The 23,411-nt window shown below is 52.4% G+C and overlaps 2 protein-coding genes across 4 annotated transcripts in view; one reads left to right on the forward strand and one right to left on the reverse strand.

The window, feature by feature from the left end:
• Positions 1-9,011, reverse strand: part of Ush1c (USH1 protein network component harmonin) — a 50,613-nt gene extending 41,602 nt beyond the window's left edge. For all 3 annotated transcript variants that reach the window (XM_004650825.2, XM_004650828.2, XM_012950267.2), the window contains exon 1: positions 8,892-9,011. In XM_004650825.2, coding sequence (XP_004650882.2) covers positions 8,892-8,927 — 36 coding nt within the window. In that variant the 5' untranslated portion in view covers positions 8,928-9,011. The remainder of the gene's footprint in view (positions 1-8,891) is intronic.
• Positions 9,012-11,531: 2,520 nt separating this feature from the next.
• Otog (otogelin) overlaps positions 11,532-23,411 on the forward strand; it is an 81,699-nt gene continuing 69,819 nt past the window's right edge. The window contains exons 1-7 of the mRNA XM_045146332.1: positions 11,532-11,702; positions 12,043-12,103; positions 12,243-12,303; positions 19,914-19,989; positions 20,842-20,934; positions 21,118-21,272; positions 23,210-23,328. Coding sequence (XP_045002267.1) covers positions 11,603-11,702; positions 12,043-12,103; positions 12,243-12,303; positions 19,914-19,989; positions 20,842-20,934; positions 21,118-21,272; positions 23,210-23,328 — 665 coding nt within the window. The 5' untranslated portion in view covers positions 11,532-11,602. The remainder of the gene's footprint in view (positions 11,703-12,042; positions 12,104-12,242; positions 12,304-19,913; positions 19,990-20,841; positions 20,935-21,117; positions 21,273-23,209; positions 23,329-23,411) is intronic.

Genomic DNA, 23,411 nt, shown 5'->3' on the forward strand with positions numbered 1-23,411 from the left:
ACCGCCACCAGCTGCCTGCCTGTGTCATTTGTGTCCAGAAGAAGTCCGCAGCCTCACCTGATGGCAGCTGTAGTGCTGGATAAATGCCCTCAGGAAGGATTTGGGCCACTCGCTGACATAGCACATCGCTCCCACCAGAAGCACCTGTGCTGGGGCATTCCAGCCCAGCCTGGCCTAAACTGTGCTGACCCTGAGTTCTGTCCACTGGTCAGCCTCCTGGCCACTCCTTCCCCTTCCCCAGATCCTTGCACGTCCCCACAGGGGGACGGTCAGGTTACATCATTTCAACTTTGCTGACGTCAATAGCTGGGCCTCCCAGGTCAAGTTCAGGAGCTGTTTCATTGGCACCCCCCCCCCAGGGGAGTTAGGGAGCGATGAGTTCCAGATTCTGCCGTTTCTTTGAAACAACTGAGTATGAACCTCTAAGGGTTTATATTCCCAATTCTCTCTTCAGTCCAAGACTGATCAGGGAGAGGTGGATGCTGGGAAAGTGGGGAGGCCTCCAGGACCTTCCTTCCCCTCCCCCTCCAGTGTCCAGGCCCAGCTGCGTGACCCCTCCCTGCACGTGCAATGCTTCATGCCCGCAGAGGCCTTCCCCGCTCGTCCACTAAGCAACCTACTCCGACCTCCGGAGCACTTCCAATCCTCCTAGCAGCTCCTAACTTCAGGTCTGCTTTTGTTTGGAACCGTTTCACCTCTGGGGATGGAAAAATCCCAGGAAGGGAAGGTGAAGGTCTGTTTGCATTTCCCATGCCCAACATTCTACATAATAAGTGCTCAATAAATAAGTGTTGGATGAAGTAGTCCCCTGCCTCCTGATCTGCCCACACCCTCCAGCTGGGAGGAGCCGTGAGGACAGAAGGACACCAGCCCTGGGAGGCCCACCTCCCACACCACTTCCCACACCACCTCCCACACCACTCCTAAGAAAGGTCACAGCGGTGGGTCAAGGCCCCAGAGCTGATATAAGCAGAGCTAAGATTTGAACGTAGATTAGACTCCAAACCAATGCACTCTTGCCACTGCATATGCCCACCAAATGGCGATTTAGGTGTTGCAGAAGAAATGCTCACAAGGCACCCTCAGGGCTCAAAACCCAACCCTTGGCCTTTGAAATATATCACATCCTCACCTTTCTCCTCTGCATGTTTTTAACAAATATTTTCTCATTCATTTATTTGCAAGGAGAAAGAGAGAGAGAGAGTCTGAGAGAGAATGGGCTGCAAACGAACTCCAGACACATGCACCACTTTGTGCATCTGGCTTTATGTAGGTACTGGGGAATTGAACCCAGGTCATTAGGTTTTGTAGGCAAGTGCCTGAACCATTGAGCCACCTCTCCAGCCCCTCCCCTGCACTCTTACTAGAAGCTTTTGGGGGCCTTGAGGTAGCTCAGTGGTAGAGGGCTAACTTCCCATGCATGAGACTCTGGGCTGGAAGCAGGTACTGGGGGAGATCACCATCAAGCCTCCCTCAGCTGAGGACTCTGGATGCAACACTACCAATTGGCCAGGAAAGATGTGCCGGCTGGTGTAATAGTGGGGTAGCCAAGCACTTTCTGACTGGACGTGAGGCCTGCCCGCAGGAGGGAATTCCTGTGACTGCGGAGGTCACAGGCCCTACTGGGGAAGCTACTGCTGCCTGGCTAGGTGGACGCGATGTGCTGGTTCGAGCTACACTCTGTCACTGACTGTGTGCCCGGTCTGAGGAAACGCTCGAATCGCCTGACAACCTAGAGGTGGATAGTGCTAGCTTCGTTTTACAGAGCGGGAAACAGAGGAGTGGTAGAGCTGAGACTCCAGCCTACGCCTGCGGGCTCTGAAGTTTCACCCGCCATTCGGTATCCGCTTACCGTAGACCTCTTTTGTACGCATCTGCCCAATACGCATGTACTGAGCACCTCGTATGTGCGAGATGGTGGTCTTCTTTCTTCTGCCTTTTCTGGGTTCCCTCTTGAGGGAAGGTACAGAGCCCCTGAAGGAGGTCACTGTGCCAAAGGAACTGTTGGGGGGCTCGACAGCTCCCTCATCCCATCTCCCCCAGTGCTGATGGCCTCTGGTGACACTGGCACTGGGCTCTGGGCTGCGTGGCTGGAGGGGGCACCTCTCCTTGCTCAGACACTTGCCCGAAACACTGTGGGTAAAATCTGGGTTTGGCTTTGAGGCTGTTTCAGCCTCGTCTCCTGATTTGTGCCCATGGGCACAGGCCCTTCTGCGGAGCCACGCGAGACATTCACAGGGTCTAGCTTGTGAAACTTCCCCTCATGTGTGCATGGAAAGAGAGTGAGAAGCAAAGAAATTCTGCATGACCCACTGGGCACACCCTCTATGGGCCCCTGTGGGGATTAAACAGGTGGCTTGTAAAACACTTGAATCAGGCTCCAGACATGTGTCCCAGGGGCCTTTGGGAGGAGGGCCTCCCATGCCTTCTGGCTCCCTGCTGCGTTCAGCCACTGGGGACACAAGCAGGGGATGAGCATTATGAGAGGAAGTAAGTAAGTCCTGATCCCTTGTTCTTCCCACTGACCCTGCTGTTAGGCAGCCTGGCCCTTCCCTGCAGGCTCCTTGGGTCCTGATGGCTGAGGATCTGGTTGCTGTGAGCTTAGGGTAGCAGTGGCGACATGTACCGCCTTTCCTATGTGTGGACTCTGCCTCCAATGTCTCCCTTCTTGGGCACACCTTTCGTCACCCCTGCCCTGTCTCTGCACACAGGGCTTTGTCCCCACATCTGTCCCGGAACCACTCAAGCTGTATGGGATGTGAACCCTGGGCGCAAGCTTGAGTGTAAGTGTAGAGTTTGCAGGGCCAGCAACCTCCTCCCTGGACTGGGACTTAGTTTGCTCTCTGTAAAATGAGCGTATCATCTCTTTTAAAAAATGAATTGGGCTGGAGAGATGGCTTAGTGGTTAAGGTGCTTGCCTTCGAAGCCTAAGGACCCAGATTCGATTCCCCCAGAACCGACATGAACCAGATGCACATGGTGGTGTATGCATCGAGTTTGTTTGCAAAGGCTAGAGGCCCTGGCACACCCATTTTTTTTCTGTCTCTGTCTCTGATGAATGAATAAAATACTTAAAAAATGAATGAATAAAGCTGGGCTTGGTGGTGTATGCCTTTGATCCCAGCACTTGGGAGGCAGAGGTAGGTGGATCTCTGTGAGTTCAAGGCCACCTTGAGGCTACATAGTGAGCCTGGGCTAGACACCTTGGAAAAAAAAAATGAATGAATGAATAAATATATATATATTTTAGAAAAGGACTTAAGGGCTGGAGAGATGGCTTAGCAGTTAAGGTGCTTGCCTGCAAAGCCAAAGGACCCAGGTTCAACTCCCCAGGACCCACATAAGCCAGATGCACAAAGGAGTACACGATCTGGAGTTTGTTTGCAGTGGCTGGAGGCCCAGGTGTGCCCATTCTCTCTCTTGGTCTACCTGCCTATTTCTGTATCTCTCTCAAATAAATAAATAAATAATAAAATATTTTTTTAAAAAGGACTTAATATTTCCATGTATGATGAATTTGTTTTAATTAATTTAATGAGTCGCTGAAATCATTAGTTCAGTGAGTTAATGACTGTGACAAGCTTACAATCATGCTGAGAAAGGAATCAGTCTTATATGTTTGTTAAATAAGATGAGGGAAGTCTGGGGCTGTAGCTCAGTTGGTAGAGTCTTGCCTGGTTACACGAGGCACCTGGCATGGGGGTGTAGCCTGTAACCCCAGCACTTGGGAGGTACAAGTAGGAGGATCAGAAGTTCGAGGTCATCCTCAGCTCCATAGTGAGGTGAGGCCAGCCTAGGCTATATGAGAACCTATTTCCAAAAAAAAAAAAAAAAAAAACCAATAGAGATTAGCAATAATAGGGCTGGTGAGTGGCTTAGTGGTTAAGGCGCTTGTCTGCGAAGCCCATGTTTTCACCTCTCCAGATCCCGCGTCAGCCAGATGCACAAGGTGACACAAGCAAGCAAGGTGACACATGCCCATAAGGTGACACACGAATCTGGAGTTTGACTGCAGTGTCTACAGGCCCTGGCGTGCCGGTTCTCTCCCTCTCTCTCTCTCTCTCTCTCTCTCTCTCTCTCTCTGTTTCTCTCCTCACACACACACACATAAGTCTTTTTTAAAACACTAGTAATAAGAATGTGAAAACTAAGCATGAAAAAGTGGATACAATATGTATAGTCTCAGCATTGGGGTAAAAAGACCCAGCTTTCTTTCCACACAGTGGGCATTCCAGTCAAGCCTAGCTCTATTTGACTTTGTTTTTTAATCCTATATTGTGGTCAGCTTCATGCTGTTGGGATGAACTTCTAAACCACACACAGTTTACAGGAGAAAGGAGGAAACTTGAAGCGTACAGGTCCAGGGAACGGACCAATGATGGCTGAAGAAGCTGGCCCTCTTCACAGACCCAAGCAGAGACTTCCAGCCACAAGCTGGCCCCACAAGCCAGAGCAAGATCCACAGCCAAACAGCCGGGACGCAGGCAGACCTCGTTCTGCATACCTTAGGCTGGAATTCAGACCTGCCCCTGGTAATCCCTTAGGACTGGACCCCAGGTTCACACCCCCATGGCACCTCCTCCAGCCAGGCAGCTGGAGACAAGCTTTTTTATTTATTTATTTTATTTTAGAGAGAGTAAGAGAGAGAGAGAATTAGCATGCCAGGGCCTCAGCCACTGTAATCGAATATACACTCCATATACTTGCGCCACCTACACAGCATGTGTGGCCTTGCTCTTGCCTCACCTTTGTGCATCTGGCTTAGGTGGGATCTGGAGAGTAGAACATGAGTCCTTAGGCTTCACAGGTAAGTGCCTTAATAGCTAAGCCATCTCTCTAGCCTGAGAGAAGCTTTTTAATAAAAACATTGAGTCAATTGGGGGACATACATTCAAACGATCACATGTTCCATATTTTCTTTTCTTTTAAAGATATTTGATTGAGGTATAGACTTATAAAAGGGTGCAGAAATTCAACATGTACAATTCAGTGACTCTGGGGTTAAAAATATACTCGTGGGACCTTCACTGCCTCCAAGGCCTGGACATAGTTTATAGCTTTCATCTTTTCTATAGAGGTCTGGTGATGGGGGCCCGTAGTTCCAGCTACTTGGGAGGCTGAGGTAGGAGGACTGAAAGTTCAAAACCTGTGCAGGCCACAGAATGAGTTCAAGGCCAGCCTGGGCAAGTTGGTGAGACACTATATCAAAATAAAAATTAAAAAGGGGCCAGCCATTCCAAACACTTGGGAGGTAGAGGCTGGAGGATCGTGAATTGAGTCATCCTTAGCTGCACATATAACCTGGGATGCACAAAATAAAACAAAAATCCTAACTAAATAAATAAACCAACACTGAAAGGTGACAGGTGGGGGCTGAGGGTGTGGCTCACTTGCCCAGCATGCACACCTGGCCTCCTATCTCACCTGCTGTTCCTCCCCCGCCTCCTCCCCAGACTCAGTAACTATCCCAAGGGCTCACCTCCAGTCGCCCACACTCCTCTCCACCGGAAGGTCTATGGGACCTCAAACTTCAGACACTCCAAATGGACTCTGGTCACCACTTCCTGTTCTGTCCCAGCTGACCTGCTCCTCCTCCACCAGCACATGACACACCCCAAGTTTCCTCCACACTCAGCCAACCCACGGCAAAGCCCGTGTGCTCCGCTCTAAAAAGCCCCCGATTCTGACCCACCTTGCCCTCATCCAAGGTCTTCTCTCAGGCCTGCCCAGCACCTCAGCCTGCGGGTTAGAGTTCTGCTCCTGGCTGGCTCTGTCCTCTACACCAGGGGAAATCCCACTGACACGTAAACCAGTCAGTCCCCCGCTGCCCACGCCATCTCCTCGCTGGCTTCTCTTAAAATGCTTAAAAAGAAAACTCACAGTCTTGACCACCTACGACCCCCCTTCCCACCACTACCCACCTGCCACTCCTCTCACTCGGTCCCCATTGCTACTGTAAACACAGCGGGCACATGCTTGCCCCAGGGCCTTTGCACATGCTCCTGCCTGCGTCCTGGGCTCCTCCACGCACGCCTGCTAGCTCCTCCCTTCTTCCAAGTGTCTGTACAAATGCCAGCTCTCTAGAGACATCTTCCTGGTGGCCATACATGGAGCACCACTTGTTACTTATATCCTCTCACCCACTTTACTGTTCTAGCATTCATCACTACCTGGGGGCGACGGTGGTATCATGTGTTGTTTCCCTGTTGGTTTCCATAGTTGCCGTCTGTCGTTCCCACCAGGTATGCTCTCAATGGGGTCAGGGCTCTGTTCCCTGGAGCTCAGACTCCTTGCCTGGGGTACGTTAGGAGCTCAGCCAGTGTTTATCACAAGCATGCATGAGTGAATGTATGAATCCATGGATGAATGAATGAATGAGTAAGCAGCAAATCCCCAGTGGGGAGGGGCTCTTCCCGGTCTTAGTCATCCCACCCCACCCATGATTGCCTGTCCTTGGACAGGGTACAGCAGAGCTGCTCAGAAATGCACAAGGGGCAATAAACAGTCTGAGCAAATGAGTAACCAGGTTCCAGCCACACAGGAACCGGGAGTCGAGAGGCTGCTTCTAGCGGGAGATGGCTTGTCTCTGATCATACCTCGCTCTCCAGCCCATCCTGCCCACTGCTGTTTGTCCTACTGGAAAGGGCAGAAAAGGGCTGTTAGCCACTTTCCAAAGCCCACAAGCCCACAGGAGCAAGAACTGGAGCCAACCTCTAGCAGTAGGACACTGCAGGCATGGCTTGATGACGCCCGTGGTCACTACAGGCCCAGAGCAGCCCGAGCTTGTGTTCCTACTAGGGTGTAGACATTACCCCTGTCCCGGGTGTACTCGCTACAAACCCCTCTCACACTGGAGGAAACTGAAGCTCAGGGAGACTTAGCCACTTGCTCAAGGTCTCCCTGGCTAATTCCAATTCCACCTAATGCAGACAGTTAACTTCAGCATGAATTGTGAACAACTCCCCAGGTGCCAGGGTCTGTTTAAGCCCTCTACATACTTGTAGATGTCACTTGGCCTTCATGTCAACTGTCTTTGTTAAGTATAGCTATTCTACAGTTCCAAGTTACAGCCCTGAGCCAGAGAGCGGAAGTCACTTACTCAAAGCCACCCAGGACCATCCATGATGACTCCATGACAATTACCACAAACCCTGTCTCCAACAACTAAGAATTGACATTATAACCCTCTGCCCGGGGATGGATTTGCTCCACAACACTCTAGCAGGGCATCAGAGAGCAATCTCCAGCAAGCTACACACCCCAGCCAGCCTGCCCGCCCCGTCTCCCCCGCCCGCCTGCCACTTCATCCCTCCCAGGTCCCCACGGCGCCCAGCTTGGGAGGGGGAGGCTGTTGCTGTCTCCTAGGCAGCAGGGCACAAAGTCCAGCCCAGGTCTTGCCCAGCCCAGCTCCTGCTCTGCCTGCACACAGGGGCATTAATAGGTAATGACTCTGTGGAGAAGGGCAGGGAGACACAGAGGCCTGAGGCCCTTTGGAGCCTGTGGGCGTATGGAGGAGGAATGGGGTGAGTGTAGAGCGGAGTCAGACACTGGGGACTCTGGGTGTGAGTCCCTCAAAAGAGGACCAGGGCTGGTAGTCCAAGAGCAGGGGTGAAAGGAAAGCAGACCTTACTTCAGCCCAAAGGCAGGACAGTGAAATCCAAGCCCAGAGTGGGGGCGGGAGGATAAGTCCCTTTAAAGTGGGTTGTCTGAAATCTAAACCCAGCAAATGTCCTCCATGGCTGAAGTTTCTCCCCACGCATCCCTCTGTAACGGCGTCCGTTACTCAACAGGGCTGAATGCTCCCTTAACACTCAGCAGCCTCCTCCCGCTCCGAACTTATGCTTGGGAAGGCTTCTGCCAGTATGGCCCACCTGGATGCCCTTCGTGCCCTACCAATGGTGCCAACACTGCCTCGGGTCTGCCTCCCCACATGACCAGTGCTTTGAAGGCTGAGTGTCCAGAACATGTATCTTAAGGGCGTGACCGACCCTCCGCCACTGAGCCCCAGCTCTTCGCCTATACCCTTTGTAGCCCGAGACAACGGCTCCCCAGCCCCTCTGGGCCTGTCCCTGGGAAGGGACGGGGACAGCGCCCAGCCTTTCCTCAGGACGTGTGCCCCTCAAACTCGGAAGGGGTCTCAAAACCTCAGGACATGCAGCTGCCCACCCCTTGGGCAGGACCTGTAGGACATGCACACACCCTGGCTTTACCCCCATTGGAAGGCCTGGCAAGGGACTCTATGGCGACCCCTCAATGACCCTCTGTGGCCTAGGCAGCTCCTGCGCACCTTGTTGATGGCTCAGAAATGCCTGGATGACATTGGAGGATGGGGAGCACCAATGAGGGCCCCCACTGGAGGAGATACGGTGGGGTTGGCTGGCCTGAGCCCTCAACCCCTCCTGTTTTTCCCTCTGTAGTCACAGCTGCCCCTCAGGCTGGGCGAGACGTCCTTAGGCAAGTGGGGGGGCTCCCTGAGAAGCTGGAGGTCAAAGGACCCCTCTCTACCCCTCAGGCACTGCCCCAGGCTCTGGCTGGCCCTCCTACAGTCCTGTCCTGGGGCAGCGGGAGGGAAGGGCCTTGTCCCCTGCAAGAAGTGTCCTTCTCTGGCCTCGGCAGCTAGGAATCCCAAGTCCTGAAAGTTACCAGCCTCTGGAGGGCAGAAGGAAAAAAGGCATTTTTTTTCCTGGAAAAGTATCGATTTAGCAGCCCTTACTCCCGGGTGCCACTGCCTCTTTTTGCTGGGGTCCCTCGACCCTGGGCGGGGTGCGTTCCAACCCAACCAGAGCCTCAGGGCTGCGTGGGAAAGGGGGGGAGGCAGCGTGCCATCTCCCGCCCACCCTGGCCGGGACCCCACGGTCGCCGTCGTTCGGGGCGCTCCCCGCGGCTCTGACCTTGTGCCGGAATTCTCGGGCCACCTTCCGGTCCATGGCTGAGCCCGGCGGGGCACGGTGGCTCCTCCGCTGCCGCGCGCTGGCCCAGCAGCCGCCGGACCCGCGGGACCGCCTCCCTGGGACTCCGAGCCGGGCCGGGGCGGGGCCACCGGGCGGGGCCAGGGGACCGGGCCACCTGTCCTGAAGGTGGGGGAAGCCAGGTGTGCGTGAATGCTGGGGTGGCCTGGTTGCTGCGCTTACACGCGGTTGAGGCAGAAGGGTCGCAAGGGCTAGGGAGTTTGGGGCCTTTTCTTTCTTTTCTTTTGGTGGTAACGTGCCTTTACTTATTTATTTTATTGACAACTTCCATGGCTGTAAACAATATCCCATGGTAATTCCCTCCCTTCCCCCACTTTTCCCTTGGAAACTCCACTCTCCATCATATCCCCTCCCCCTCTCAATGGGGCCTTTTCTATTCTTTTCCTTGTTTTAGAAAAAAAAAAGCCTGGATGTCTCTTACTTGGTACACACCTCACCTTCTGCTGAGCCTCCCAGGGCCCCTGCTGAGCACTTCTAGACCGGCCCTGGGCCTCATCTGTGCTCCTGGGGGGACTCGCCCAGGGTGTGGGAGGACCTCCCTGCCCCCGCTGACATCCCCTCCCACCTTCCTCAGCTGCTGAGCCTCTAACAGCCGAAAAGGACTGGGCACCCTGAGGTTTGGTGGGGCTCCTCTGCTCAGACACAGTGGGAGCTCGCTTACCTCCTGGGCCCAGCGCTGGGCTCAAAGACCACCATGAACCTAGCCTGGGACAGACGGAGAGGAAAGAGGGCAGGAGAGTGGCATTGGTGGTGGTGTGTGTGTGGGGGGGGTAATTGTGCACCTCGTGCCTGACCTTAACCCGCAGTAGATGCCTGCACTGTTTGCACGGTGTCAGGGGACAGCAAGATCCACAGTGGCCCAAATCAGGTAGACACTTAAAACTGTGACTTCAATGGAGGCAAAGGCGCCTCTCTAGACCATCTCTCATCAGCTGAGGTTTAGGCGAGCATGCTCCCTGTATTCATGGGGGGGAGGGATGACTAAATTATTGTGTAGACAAAGATGTAAATCCTTCCTGGAAAAATAATTCGAAAAGTTATGCACACACCCACCTTCCCATGAGCTAGTTAAGACGGAGGCTAAAGGGAAAACCTGAGATTTCCCGCAGCCCCAGAGAGGCACAACGCAACCCTCCAATGTACAGTCATGATCCTCTGCGTTTAAAGGTGTCACATGACTGTTGGCAAAATCCAGACAGACTGAAGACTGCCCTTACCCAGAATGCAGCTCGTGGGCACCCAGCCTTGTTCCCTGTGACACAGACCTACAGACAGCTGCTTTTAAAAAATGCTCCCATTTTTATTTTGTCCTGTGTGTTTGTGTGTGAATGTGTGGTGGGTGTGGGTGTATGCATGGTGCGTGTGTGTGTTTGTGTGCGTGCGCACGCCCGTGCACAGATGCGGGTCAGAGGCTGATGTCAGTGTCTTCCTCCATCGCTCTGTTTTATTTGCGGAGCAGTCTCTCATTTGAACCCAGGCCTTGCTGATTCTGCTAGCCTAGCTGGCGAGCCTGCCCAGGGGTCCTGGTCTCCACCTCCCAAGGGCTGGGATTACAAGCGGTCACCAAACCTGCACAGCATCGACATCGAGCTGGGATGTGAGCGCAGGCCCTCAGGTTTGCGTGGCCAGTGCCTGGACCTCTGAGCCCTTTCCCTCCCCACTAGGTTTTCTGGGAAACGCGGAGTCCCCGTCCTCCTCCCCTTCCTCTGAGACCTGTCTTCAGCCACTCGCCAGCCGGCCTTCTACCCAGCTCAGTGCTCCACTCTCCTCTCCACCTTCTACGCTCACGTCTTCAGATGCCCTGTGATGGGCACAGCTTAACCATATACCCAGAGCAGTGCATGCCCTGAGAGTGATGCTCAGGGAATCTGCTGAGTGACTGCCTCTGTCCAGGAGTCTGCTGGGGCCAGCCTCTTCCTTCACCCCTCACCATAGCGATCTGAGGGCCTGGCATCCATCAGTGTTCCTCAAGGGCTGGCCGAGATGACCATTGCACCATTTGAAAAGTCCTCCTGGCTGGAGAATGCCTCTGGTCATAACCCCAAGTAGTTTTCATCTGTCTAGCCTGGATGAGGGCAATGGTATGGGCATAGGAGGCACTTCTGTCATCCAGTGCTGGCATCAGGGGACTGAGGCATGGGCCTTTACCAGACACACATGCTCTCACTGGGTCTGGGATGGGGATTTGAGGCCCAGATGGAGGAGAGAGGGAATCACAGGCTGGCACTCTGCCGGTGGGAGCCCTGGGTCTTCTACTGGCCACCGCGTGACGCTTCCCTGGTTTCGGTGTGGCCCTCGGTAAAATGAGAGGGTAGGGCTAGACTGTATCAGCATTGGTCCAGGATGGAAGGGGCTTCCTGCACCGGCTCAGGGAATTGGAGCCCACACAGGCTGCCTCCGGCGCCCCTGAGGGACTTCCCTGGGGAGGAGCAGTCACTGGCAGGGCAGGGCTGGGCCATGGTAATGAGCTGGGCAGTCCTGTCCCCCTGGCTTGGGGTGGAGCCAAGCACCTGGGAGGAGAGACCCAGGGAGCTTGGGGCTTGAGAGCGGAGAGCTGAGGAGGGGAGGTGTGAGCCACCTCAGAGCTCACGGGGAGACCTTGTGCTGGGCTTCCAGGTCGCCTGTGCGCCCCCATGGGAGCCCCAGCGGTGCCCCCACTCTGCTTGCTCCTGGCTTGCTTCTGGCCATCCCAGGGCGAGCCCGCCACGGAGCCTCTTCCAGGGCAGCGTCCAGGTGAGTGGGATGTGGACTGGGCAGCCAGGGGCTGGGGGCGTTTGGGGAGCCGGCCTGGGCCGGTGTAAACAGAGGACAGGAAGATGGTCTGACTGAGGCCCAAGGGTCTCTGGAGAGGTTAGAGACGCTGAGACAGTCAGGCCTGGGATGGAGAGAGTCGATATTAAGCCAGGAGAAAAGATACCCCGGGTGGGGACCCCATGTCCCAGAGGCCACCAGGAAGCTGGGGAAAGACTTGAGAAGGCCGTGCAGAGAGTAGGGCAATGCGGGGTGAAGGCGCGGGAGGCTCCAACAGAGGGAGAGGGGCTCAGCTGGAGTGCAAAACAATGCCCTTGTCCAGCCACAGCGTTCACCCAGAGCGCCAGTGTGGAGCTGGAGCCCGAACCCACCGGGGAACCCAGGTAAGTCCAGCTGGTCGCTGCCCCGTCTTTACTCCCAATTCGGGTGATCTCAGGGGCTTGACGAGCAGGGAAGGCTTTGTGGCGGGGGAGGCACGGCCATTCCCAGTCTCCACTCATGCCCGGCGTGTTTCTCATCTAGCCACAGCTACCAGGAGGTGACCACTACCATAGGTCAACACTCAACAGTGGTGGGAGGCCAGGTAAGAGATTGCCGGGGAAAGGGGCCGCAGCCCGGGGCTGAGGCTGCTGGAGAGCTCCGCAGGTTACGGGAAGGCTATCCTGCAATTTATTCAGAATGAAACAAACAGATTCCTGGCATGTGTTTCAAGTGTACAGATTTATGAAACACTTCTATTGGCATTTTCCTAGTCTCTTGGGACGCTGGAACAGGCTCAATGTGTTTTTAGGGGAGGTGGGCACAAGGCCCTTTTAGGAGACGGGTGAGCTCCGGCTGCACCAAGGGAAAGCAGACGGCCAAGAATTTAGGAGTGTGCTTCTCTTCCCTCTTGCCTGTGGTGACCCTCAGCCATGTCGCCTGCCCCTCTCCACACCCTGTGTAGTCCCCCAGGACTGCTGGGGGTTGCTGGGAAGGACTGGTTAAGGAGAAAAGCCCCTTGCTGTAGACCTCTGAGGTCTGTGCATTCCCGGCGGCCCACTCTCTCCCCCAGGGTCCTCCGTCTTTGTGGGAGAGGTGGCAGCTCTGTTTTCTCCATTTGCCAGACTTTGTTGCTCTCTGGGTGAGTTGGATTCTCTTTCTAATCCTGTCTCCTTTTTTCTACAATCCTGGACACATCACACTTCAGCCCACCCTAGAGTTTGATCCTCAGTTCATATGCCTAGCCTAGTAACCAGCTGTGGAAAGCCCTTGGGACAACTAGAGAGTGTTATCTATAGTAAGACAGAAACAATTAGCTACCTTTCGGAAATAGGTACAAAAGCCCAAGTTGGGCTGAGGTGGGGTAGACATACTTCCGCCCCCACTCAGCGTGGTTTATTTCTTCTCTAACTACTCTTCCCGTCTCCTCATTTCAGAGTCACAGTTAGATACACTTCAAGTTGGAAGGTAACATAGTCATTCTTTTCATGGGAAGTGAAGCTGACTTGCTGGGACTCCACAATAACTGAAGGGACGGAAGTCTCCTGGTGGAGCCAGGTCTCTCCCTCTATACCACGAGCGCCCAGGAAACTAGAAATCTGTGCATTTTCATGGGAGAAATAGTCATTACCCAGATAGCTCATTCCCCAGTGGGCAGAATGCCTTTCTTGCTGGTTTCCTGGGTAGACAGCCTCTCCACTCCCAAGGCAACTTTGCCTCTGGGAAGGATCTCAACACGGAGACCAGGAGATCCAGGCACTCAGACCAACTTTAGTTAGCATGGCCTTTCCCTAAGGTGACCAGAGCTAACACTTGCAGACGTCTGAAATGCCCTGGACAGTAAGGAAGTGGGGAGGGGTTCCAGGCCAGCAGCTAACCAGCCTTCACCTCAAGGCTATCCACCCTGCAGAGCCCTGCAATTCTCCGGAGAACTGGCGATGTGCCAGGCATGGGATGGAGTGGGGAGGTCTGTGAACCTGGATGAGAGAAAAAAAAGGTTGTTATTTCGGAAACCAACTAGAATGTGTCATGTCTTTCAGTTATTACTATTACAACCAAAGAGTATTAGCAGTGTCTGTCACTGTCACCAACAGTTATCTGTCACCTATAGTTGATCTCCAGATACCGCTCATTACCTCCGCAGAACTCTGGCAGTGATAAGATCTCTGCTGGCCTCATTTCATGTGTTAATAAAGAAGCACAAGTCAGGCTCAGTCACACATTTCAATAAAATATCTTCACATTCACACTGCAGTATAATTCATTTTCTTTGTCATCTTGTATTCTCTTTCATGTGTTTAAGATCACTCTTTTGAAGCTGAGGAGATGGCTCAGTTGCTGACGGTCTTTGCTGCACAAGCATGAGAACCTGAGTTCAGGCCCGTAGCACCCCTGTAAACTGCCGGTGTGGTGTGGGGCGTGCCTGCAATCCCAGCGCCAGGGGCAGAAACAGGAGGATTCCTGGGGCTTGCTTGCCAGCTAATCTAGCCACATTATTGAGCTCCTGGTTAGTGAGAGCACCATCTCAAAAAAAGAATATGAAAAGCAGTGACCTCTGACCTCCCCATGTAAACATACATGCAACACACATACAGTAAGTAAAAATAAAACATGGGAAATGTCACCATAAGCTTTACTTTTTTGTCAAAGAGGTTCATGATACAAAAATGATTGTGAACCCCTGACTACTCCTGAAGACAGAATTTAAAGAATTCTCCAAGCTAGGGGTGGTGACTCATGCTTACAATCCTCACATTGGGTAGAGGCAGGCAGATCAAGAGTTCAAGGTCATCCTCAGCTACACATAGCATGTGTGAAGCCAGCATGGCCTATATGAGACCCTGTCTCAGAAAAACAAAAACAAAGGAGCCACTGACGTAAAACAAAATAATTCTGCAGAAAATGGCTTTGCAGCACAGGCTGCCTTCTGCTCCCAACAGTGTCTCTGCGGCGGTGGGGTGAGGTGTAGGTGCACAAAGGCTAAGTTGAATTCTGCACTGCCCATGGGCATGGAGGAAGGTAGCCAGTACTCCCCACACTCTCTCCTGTTCCTTGTACTCTGGTGGCCTCTAGGACAGTGTGGTAGCAGGGAGGAATTCCTGACTCTGGGCTGAGGCTGTGTAAGAATTGCTGGGGAGATCCTAGGAACCAGGGGCCAAAGTGAAGCGAGAATACAGAAACCGAGCAAAGGAAGGGCCCCAGGTATCAGATAGACATCAGAAGACCAGGTAGAGAGATTGTCTCCCAGGAGCAACGAGCTGGGGTGGGCTCCAGGCACCAAGGCTTCCATGTCCTCTGTGTTCCGAGCCTTCTGCTGGTGGCTGGGGATCCGCCTGGGCATACTGAGATGCCAGGGAGGAAGGGAGGGCAGGAGGCACATACCCAAGTGTGGCTTGTGGCTTACTCGCTCTATGAATGAGGACACAGAGGGCAGGGGCTCCATTTGCTTCATCCACTGCACAAGTTTACGTGATTGTGCATGTTTGAGGGGATGCTGCGTTAGCAAGGAGGCTGCACTTAGGCCACAGTGTTGGTCCCAGGGGACATCAGGCCTCTCAGGCTGGAATTCCTAGAAGTCAGGTGCCATGTCATGTAGCATGTGGCGCCTAAATACCCACTGTGTTCAAGATGGTCTGTTCTGGGCTGGAGAGATGGCTTAGCGGTTAAGCACTTGCCTGTGAAGCCTAGGGACCACGGTTCGAGGCTCGGTTCCCCAGGTCCCACGTTAGCCAGATGCACAAGGGGGCGCACGTGTCTGGAGTTTGTTTGCAGTGGCTGGAAGCTCTGGCGCGCCCATTCTCTCCCTCTCCCTCTATCTGTCTTTCTCTCTGTGTCTGTCGCTCTCAAATAAATAGATAAAAAATGAACAAAAAAATATTTTTTTTAATTTTTATTAACATTTTCCATGATTATAAAATATATCCCATGGTAATTCCCTCCCTCCCCACCCTCACACTTTCCCATTTGAAATTCCATTCTCCATCATATTACCTCCCCATTACATTCATTGTAATTACATATGTACAATATCAACCTATTAAGTATCCTCCTCCCTTCCTTTCTCTACCCTTTATGTCTCCTTTTTAACTTACTGGCCTCTGCTACTAAGTATTTTCATTCTCACGCAGAAGCCCAATCATCTGTAGCTAGGATCCACATATGAGAGAGAACATGTGGCGCTTGGCTTTCTGGGCCTGGGTTACCTCACTTAGTATAATACTTTCCAGGTCCATCCATTTTTCTGCAAATTTCATAACTTCATTTTTCTTTACCACTGAGTAGAACTCCATTGTATAAATGTGCCACATCTTCATTATCCACTCATCTGTTGAGGGACATCTAGGCTGGTTCCATTTCCCAGCTATTATAAATTGAGCAGCAATAAACATGGTTGAGCATGTACTTCTAAGGAAATGAGATGAGTCCTTTGGATATATGCCTAGGAGTGCTATAGCTGGGTCATATGGTAGATCAATCTCTAGCTGTTTTAGGAACCTCCACACTGTTTTCCACAATGGCTGGACCAGATTGCATTCCCACCAGCAGTGCAGAAGGGTTCCTTTTTTTCCACATCCCCGCCAACATTTATGATCATTTGTTTTCATGATGGTGGCCAATCTGACAGGAGTGAGATGGAATCTCAATGTAGTTTTAATCTGCATTTCCCTGATGACTAGTGACGTAGAACATTTTTTTAGATGCTTATATGCCATTCGTATTTCTTCCTTTGAGAACTCTCTATTTAGCTCCATAGCCCATTTTTTGATTGGCTTGTTTGATTCCTTATTATTTAACTTTTTGAGTTCTTTGTATATCCTAGATATTAATCTTCTATCAGATATATAGCTGGCGAAGATTTTTTCCCATTCTGTAGGTTGCCTCTTTGCTTTTTTCACTGTGTCCTTGGCGGTGCAAAATCTTTGTAATTTCATGAGGTCCCAGTGGTTAATCTGTGGTTTTATTGCCTGAGCAATTGGGGTTGTATTCAGAAAGTCTTTGCCAAGACCAATATGTTGAAGGGTTTCCCCTACTTTTTCCTCTAGCAGTTTCAGAGTTTCCAGTCTGATGTTAAGGTCTTTAATCCATTTGGACTTAATTCTTGTGCATGGCGAGAGAGAAGAATCTATTTTCATCCTTCCGCAGATATATATCCAATTTTCAAAACACCATTTGCTGAAGAGGCTGTCTCTTCTCCAATGAGTATTTTTGGCATTTTTATCGAATATCAGGTGGCTATAGCTACTTGGGCTTACATCTGGGTCCTCTATTCTGTTCCACTGATCTACATGTCTGTTTTTGTGCCAGTACCATGCTGTTTTTGTTACTATGGCTCTGTAGTATAGGTTAAAATCAGGTATGGTGATACCACCAGCCTCTTTTTTGTTGCTCAGTATTATTTTAGATATTCGAGGTTTTTTGTGATTCCAAATGAATTTTTGGATTGTTTTTTCTATTTCCATGAAGAAAGCCTTTGGAATTTTGATAGGGATTGCATTAAATGTGTAGATTGCTTTAGGTAAGGTTGCCATTTTCACAATATTGATTCTTCCAATCCAAGAACAAGGGATGTTTCTCCACTTTCTAGTGTCTTCTGCAATTTCTCGCTTGAGTGTTTTAAAGCTCTCATTGTATAGATTCTTTACTTCCTTGGTTAGATTTATTCCAAGGTACTTTATTTTTTTTGATGCAATTGTGAATGGGAGTGATTCTCTGATTTCATCCTCTGTGTGTTTGTTGTTAGCATATATGAAGGCTACTGATTTCTGTGTATTTATTTTGTATCCTGCTACATTGCTGTAGGTTTTGATCAGCTCTAACAGCTTGCTAGTAGAGTCTTTAGGGTCCTTTATGTATAGAATCATGTCATCTGCAAATAATGATAACTTGATTTCTTCCTTTCCAATTTGTATCCCTTTTATGTGTGTCTCTTGCCTTATTGCTATGGCTAAGACTTCCAAAACTATATTAAATAAAAGTGGGGACAGTGGACACCCTTGTCTTGTTCCTGATTTTAGTGGAAAAGCTTCCAGTTTTTCCCCATTTAGTAATATGTTGGCTGTAGGCTTGTCATAAATAGCCTATCTGTCTTTCTCTATCTGTCTTTCTCTCTGTGTCTGTCACTCTCAAATAAATAGATAAAAAATGAACAAAAAAAATTTTTTAAAAATTATTAAAAAAAAGAGAGCCTGTTCTGATTTTAAAAATATATATTTATTTGAGAGAGAGGCAGAGAAAGAGAGAGAGGCAGAGAGAGAGAGTGAGAGAGAGAGAGAGAGAGAGAGAGAGAGAGAGAGAGAGAGAGGAAGGGTGGGAGGGAGGAAGGGAGAGAGAGAATGGGCATGCCGGGCCCTTCAGCTGCTGTAAACAAACTCCAGATGCATGTGCCACCTTGTGCATCTGGCTTATGTGGGTCCTGGGGAATTGAACCTGGGTTCTTTGGCTTCGCAAGCAATCCCTCCAGGCCCTTTCTGATGGTTTGTTTAGAGGGACCATATGCTGGGAATTCTGTCCAGAAATGGTGGTTTCCTGGCCCCACTCTGCCCAGCTCCTCCTTAGGTAGGTAGTCTCAGGGAGACTCTGAGTTGGAGGGAGAGAGTCCAAGGGGAGTGGACAGTGATCTGTGAGGGGCTTCCTTTGCTCAGGGCAGGCAGTGAGGTGAAGGGCTGGTTTTGTTCCTTGCTCTGCTCCATGTTAGTTCTCCAGATAAGGGGTTTGTGGGTGGCTGTGGAGGACACACAGGCTTCCCGAGGAAGGAGGGGGCGAGAGGGACGTGGAGCACCGAGGGCTGTGTGCAGACTGCAGGTGCTTCTTTGGAGGGAAAGAGCCAGGCCCGTGCTCCTTTGGGCCCAGGGCAGGCTGGAAAGTCCTGTAGCTCTTGAGGGTGTCAGAAGAGGCTCCCTGTCATGTGAACTCTTTCTAGGGAGACTTTTTTTGTTGAGGTAGGGTTTCACTCTGGCCCAGGCTGACCTGGAATTAAGTATGTAGTCTCAGGGTGGCTTCGAACTCACAGTGATCCTCCTACCTCTGCCTCCTGAATGCTGGGATTAAAGGCGTGCGTCACCACGCCTGGCCTGAGACTTTTTTTAAAAAATTGATGTCGTCATTCTGTTTTGGCCCTCATATTACACAGGTTCTGTGTAGGTAGCGTTAGGTCAACGGATGCACCTAGTGTCTGGAACACAGTGTTCCAAGGCACGCCTTTCCATCCTTTGGCTCTTCTATTCCTTCTGCCACCTCTTCCACAATGGTTTTTGAACCTTGAAGGATGAGATAGAGGTGTCTCACTCAGTGCTGAACACTCCACTGTCACTTCTCCTCAGCATGTTGATGAGTTTTGTGTCTCCCCAGTGGTCACAACCATCTGAAAAGAAAGCTCCTCTCACCAAAAAGTGAGAGTAGCATCAATACATAGCATAAATGTAAATATTCAGAGGGCAATTTTGTGGGCATAACATATACATTTAGCAAGCAACAGTAGTAACTTCCCTCCAGGGTTATGACCTCCCCAGCCACAGGATTTTGACTAGGTTTTCAGGAGCAGGCGTGTATTCCCTCCGGGGCATGTGGCCTCAAATGCAATCAGAGAGCAGTTTCCCCATGACGGTCATGCCACTATTGTGCCAGTTGGCACTCCTGGAGAGACTTAAACAATGCCTGCTAGCCCTCAGGGCATCAGTGACAGGCTGACGTTCTGCTGCTCCACCAAGTCCAAGTTGGTGAGCAGGAGTTTCATGGGCGAGGGATTATTTATGTGAGTGTAGGTGACCCCAAAACAGCCACCTCAGTCTCACCCCAGCAGAGATGATGACCTCCCCATAGCTGTATGGAGAGTCTCCCTTCCAGTTAGCCTTCAACACTCTGTGCCCTACAGCCACCCCCCCGGGACCACAAGACCGTGTGCAGCTGAGGAAAGTTCCTGCAGAATGGGGTGGGTGCAGGCGGGCATGGCTGAGGTCTCAGATGAGGTCTGATCACCCCGCCCCTGAGGGAGTGTCAACAGGCCTGATCTCGAGGGTCTCTTGCTAGTAGTCACAGCAGCTGGAGGAGGATGGTGAGGGTCACCAGGCTGAGAGGAACAGAGTTCTATACCACTTCCCCACCAAGAAGCAAGGGCGCGCCCTCCCGACCAGTGATGGAGAAAGACGCCTGACTCCTAGGGTGGCCACAAAGGATCTAGCTCTGAGGTCAGCTCTAATTATTCTCTGTCCTTAAAAGGAGGCCGAAGCCCTGGACTCCGTGGCCATGTCCTTCTGGGAGCGGCGGCTCCATCGGGCCAAGTGTGCACCATCGTGTAAGTGTCTCCTTCCCTTGGGGGTCTCTTCCCATCTTCTCCATCCCAGTCTACAGGGCCTGCAGGCCATTCTCCTCCCCCTTCCTGCCTGAGAAGAGCCTCCTTTCTGAAAAGGGCTAATGAGCCACAGCCCGGCTGCCCCTCAGCGAGGCTGACTTCTGGTTGAGGTCTGTCTCCACTGCTCGCTCTGGGTCTGGGCCGCTTGTATTTCCTGTGCCACGACCCTCCGCTGTGCCCAGCTTCGTGTGGCCTCTCCACTCACCCGTCCTGGGTCTGTGGCCCTTCCGCCCTTTCCCTCGTGTCTGCCCCCCATCCCACTACCTGTCCCGTGCGTCTGGCATCTTGTCGCCTGTCCTGTGTCTGCTCCCCTCCTGGGTCTGTGTCCCGTCCATGACCCCGTCCCTCACCACACCACACTTGGTCTGCTCTTCACCGGGGGCCGCTCCTCTGTATGTCCCTCATACAAGCCTTTGGCCCATCCTAATGCACACTCAGGCCTCTTCCTTTGGCCTTGGAGTGGACCCAAAGAGATCTTGGGGTACTCTTCCTGTTCCCCTCAGATGCTTCTTGTGCTCAGTTCTGGTGCCTGTTAGCCAAGAACTAAGGACTCAAGCCCGGTGGCCTGGCGTCATCCCATGTGTGCTGGAGGCTACGGTTTAAGACCCAGCCCTGAATTCCCTCCAGGAAGGGAACAGTGCTGTGGTCTGGGACAACTTTCACAGCCCTGTTCATTCTAGCTACCGAAGAACATGGGGTGCCTAGGACAGGGGCTTCACTCTGGGGCCTGGGGCTGTGCAGACAGGTTCTGCTGGCCTCGGCTCCACGGGAGACGCCTGCGTGTCTCTCCTGCAGACTTGTTCTCCTGCTTCAACGGCGGCGAGTGTGTGCACCCAGCTTTCTGCGACTGCAGACGCTTCAATGCCACTGGACCCCGCTGCCAGCTGGGTGGGTCTGAGCTTCTCCCCACTCCAGGAGGGACCATGGGTGCAGAGAAGCTGTGGGCCCGAGGTCTGAGGGTGGCGCTATGCCTGGGAATGGGAATGGCCCTGCCAGAGCTGGAACCCACCTGCCCTTATCACCGTGCCCACTGTGGCCGTGAAGATAAAGGCTGCCTTTCTCCTTCCTCAGTGTACAACTCCGGCCCCGAGAGGGACAGCATCTGCCGGGCATGGGGGCAGCACCACGTGGAGACCTTTGACGGCCTCTACTACTACCACTCCGGGAGAGGCAGCTACACGCTGGTGGGACGCCATGAACCCGAGGGGCAGAGCTTCTCCATCCAGGTGAGGCCTCCCCTCCCCTCCCGCAAGAGTCTGGGCAGGCTCCACTAGGCATCCGAGACTGGGACGGCTTGAGCTTTGCTTGTCTTAGATAAAGAGGCCACCACCTCTTGGGTCCCCAGCACCCCCAGCTATGTTCTGGGAAGGAGGTGGTGGGCTCCAAACTCCTGCTCAGGGACCAGCTGCTCGCCTGGCTGCTTCTGGCCACTCATTGAGATGCGCACATGGAGAGCTGATGTGTGTGCTCTTTTCTGAGCACAAGGGTTCGAGAGGACACTGAGGACAGAAGAGGTGTGGCCTTTGTCCTCACAGAAGTCACACAACAACAGAAAAACAAATAACATGGTATGAGCCGCTGCAAGTGCAGCCGGGTGCTGTGGTAGAGAAATGCCGAAGGCTGAAAGGGCATGTCTTACAAACCTCGCCCTGGCTATTGGGAAGGACGGCGAGGAGGAAAAGCTTCTTATGGGAAGTGACGTGCATTGGCATCTAAAAGAATTGTCAGCCAAGCAAAGAGAAGCGGGTGGGGGCAGTTGTGAGGGCATTCTACTCAGAGGGCATTCTACGCAGAGGGAACACTGAGTATTAAGAAAGGGCAGATGATGGGGCATTGGGTTGGTTAGCGTCCTATCCTCTAAGAGTCCTCTCCCAGTGTCTCCTGGCCTCCAAGCTGGCAGAGAAGCTCCTCCCTGGGCAAACAGGCCCCGTCACTGCAGCTGTCTTACAAGGACTGTGGTGGAAACTCTGGGGGCTTTTCGTCTGGTGTTACCAGAACCTACATTAGTGCTTAGTCACAGTGGGTCGGAGGTAGGGATACCTGTGTGAGAGCCAGTGTCCAGCAGACCTGCTTGGCAGGCCTCCTTGTGTGTGGTGTGGGACGTCCCTTTCAAGCACCATAGTCCTCCTCCACCATCTCTGCCCAGAGGGGAATTGAGTGACCGCTGAGGGGATGGGTTAAGGAGACCTGAGAGCTCAGAGTCACCTCTCCCAGATGGCTGTGATCTTTGTGCCTCAGGCATGGAGCTGCCACAGGCTGCCCTGGACGTAGCCTTGACTAGAGTTCCCAGTGGGCCTCAGAGTGTCACATACCAGTTTTCATGATGGTGTCATTTCCTGGTGAATGTGTAAATTTAGTGATCTTTATCAATGTGAAGATTTAAAGAATTCTGCATATATATATTTCTTACTTATGGTTAAAAACTGCTTGAAAAACATTTGCTTAGGCCATTCGTGGCTTTCACAGGTCCCTCCTTCAGTTAAAGTGGCTTCAGTCTGCTTAAATATGACTGATGACAACCTAATGAAAGGCCAACTGCTGGGACTTCTGCCCATGCCAGAAACTCTGGGAACCTGCCACACTCCCCCTGGGCCGATGACCTTTGAAATATGCGCTCTGCCTTAATGGCGGCTGAGGCGTGTACGTGACAAGCGGTATTGAGGGACACGTGTGCCCATGCGTGCAGGCGAGGGCTAACATCTGCTCCCAGGATGTGCAGGTGGCCGTGTGTGTGCATGGACAGTGTCTGTGAGCCTGCACGAAGACGAGCACACCTGTGTTCTACGGGAGTGTAGAGGGTGTGAGTGCACACCCTGGCCTTCGGTGTGATGGGCCAACCTGGGAGGGGTAAATTAAGCAGTCCAGAAACAGAGATAGCACCATGGTCTGGGAAGAGCTCTGGAATCCAAGCCGTCCATAACCGCGCCAGAATCCTCTCTTCACCACTTTCTAGTCGTATGTGCATGTGCCCACAGTCCCTCCTCTGCACATCGGACAGTCACCGCCCCAACCTCCCTGCTGCGCTGGGGCGCTGGCAGAGGTCAGAGGAGAGGCACTCGGCCATAGGGGTCACACAGTCGTTCCGCATTAGCGGAGCTCAACAAGGAGGGCGCTCGGGGCGGTGGAGACAGGTGCTGCAGACCGCCTTCTGGTCCTTAACCAGGTGCACAATGACGGCCCGTGCGGCTCCGCCCCCTACACCTGCTCCAGGTCCGTCAGTCTCTTTCTTGCTGGTGAGCAAGAAATCCGTCTGGCCAAAGAAGTCACCCATGGAGGTGTGAGGTAACCATGACCCTTCCGCCATCCCGGGAAGGTGTTTCCTGGGGACAAACAGCGCCCTCCAACGTTAGGACAGAAGCACACTC

Source organism: Jaculus jaculus, chromosome 3 (assembly GCF_020740685.1).
Source record: "Jaculus jaculus isolate mJacJac1 chromosome 3, mJacJac1.mat.Y.cur, whole genome shotgun sequence".
Lineage (NCBI taxonomy): Eukaryota > Metazoa > Chordata > Mammalia > Rodentia > Dipodidae > Jaculus > Jaculus jaculus.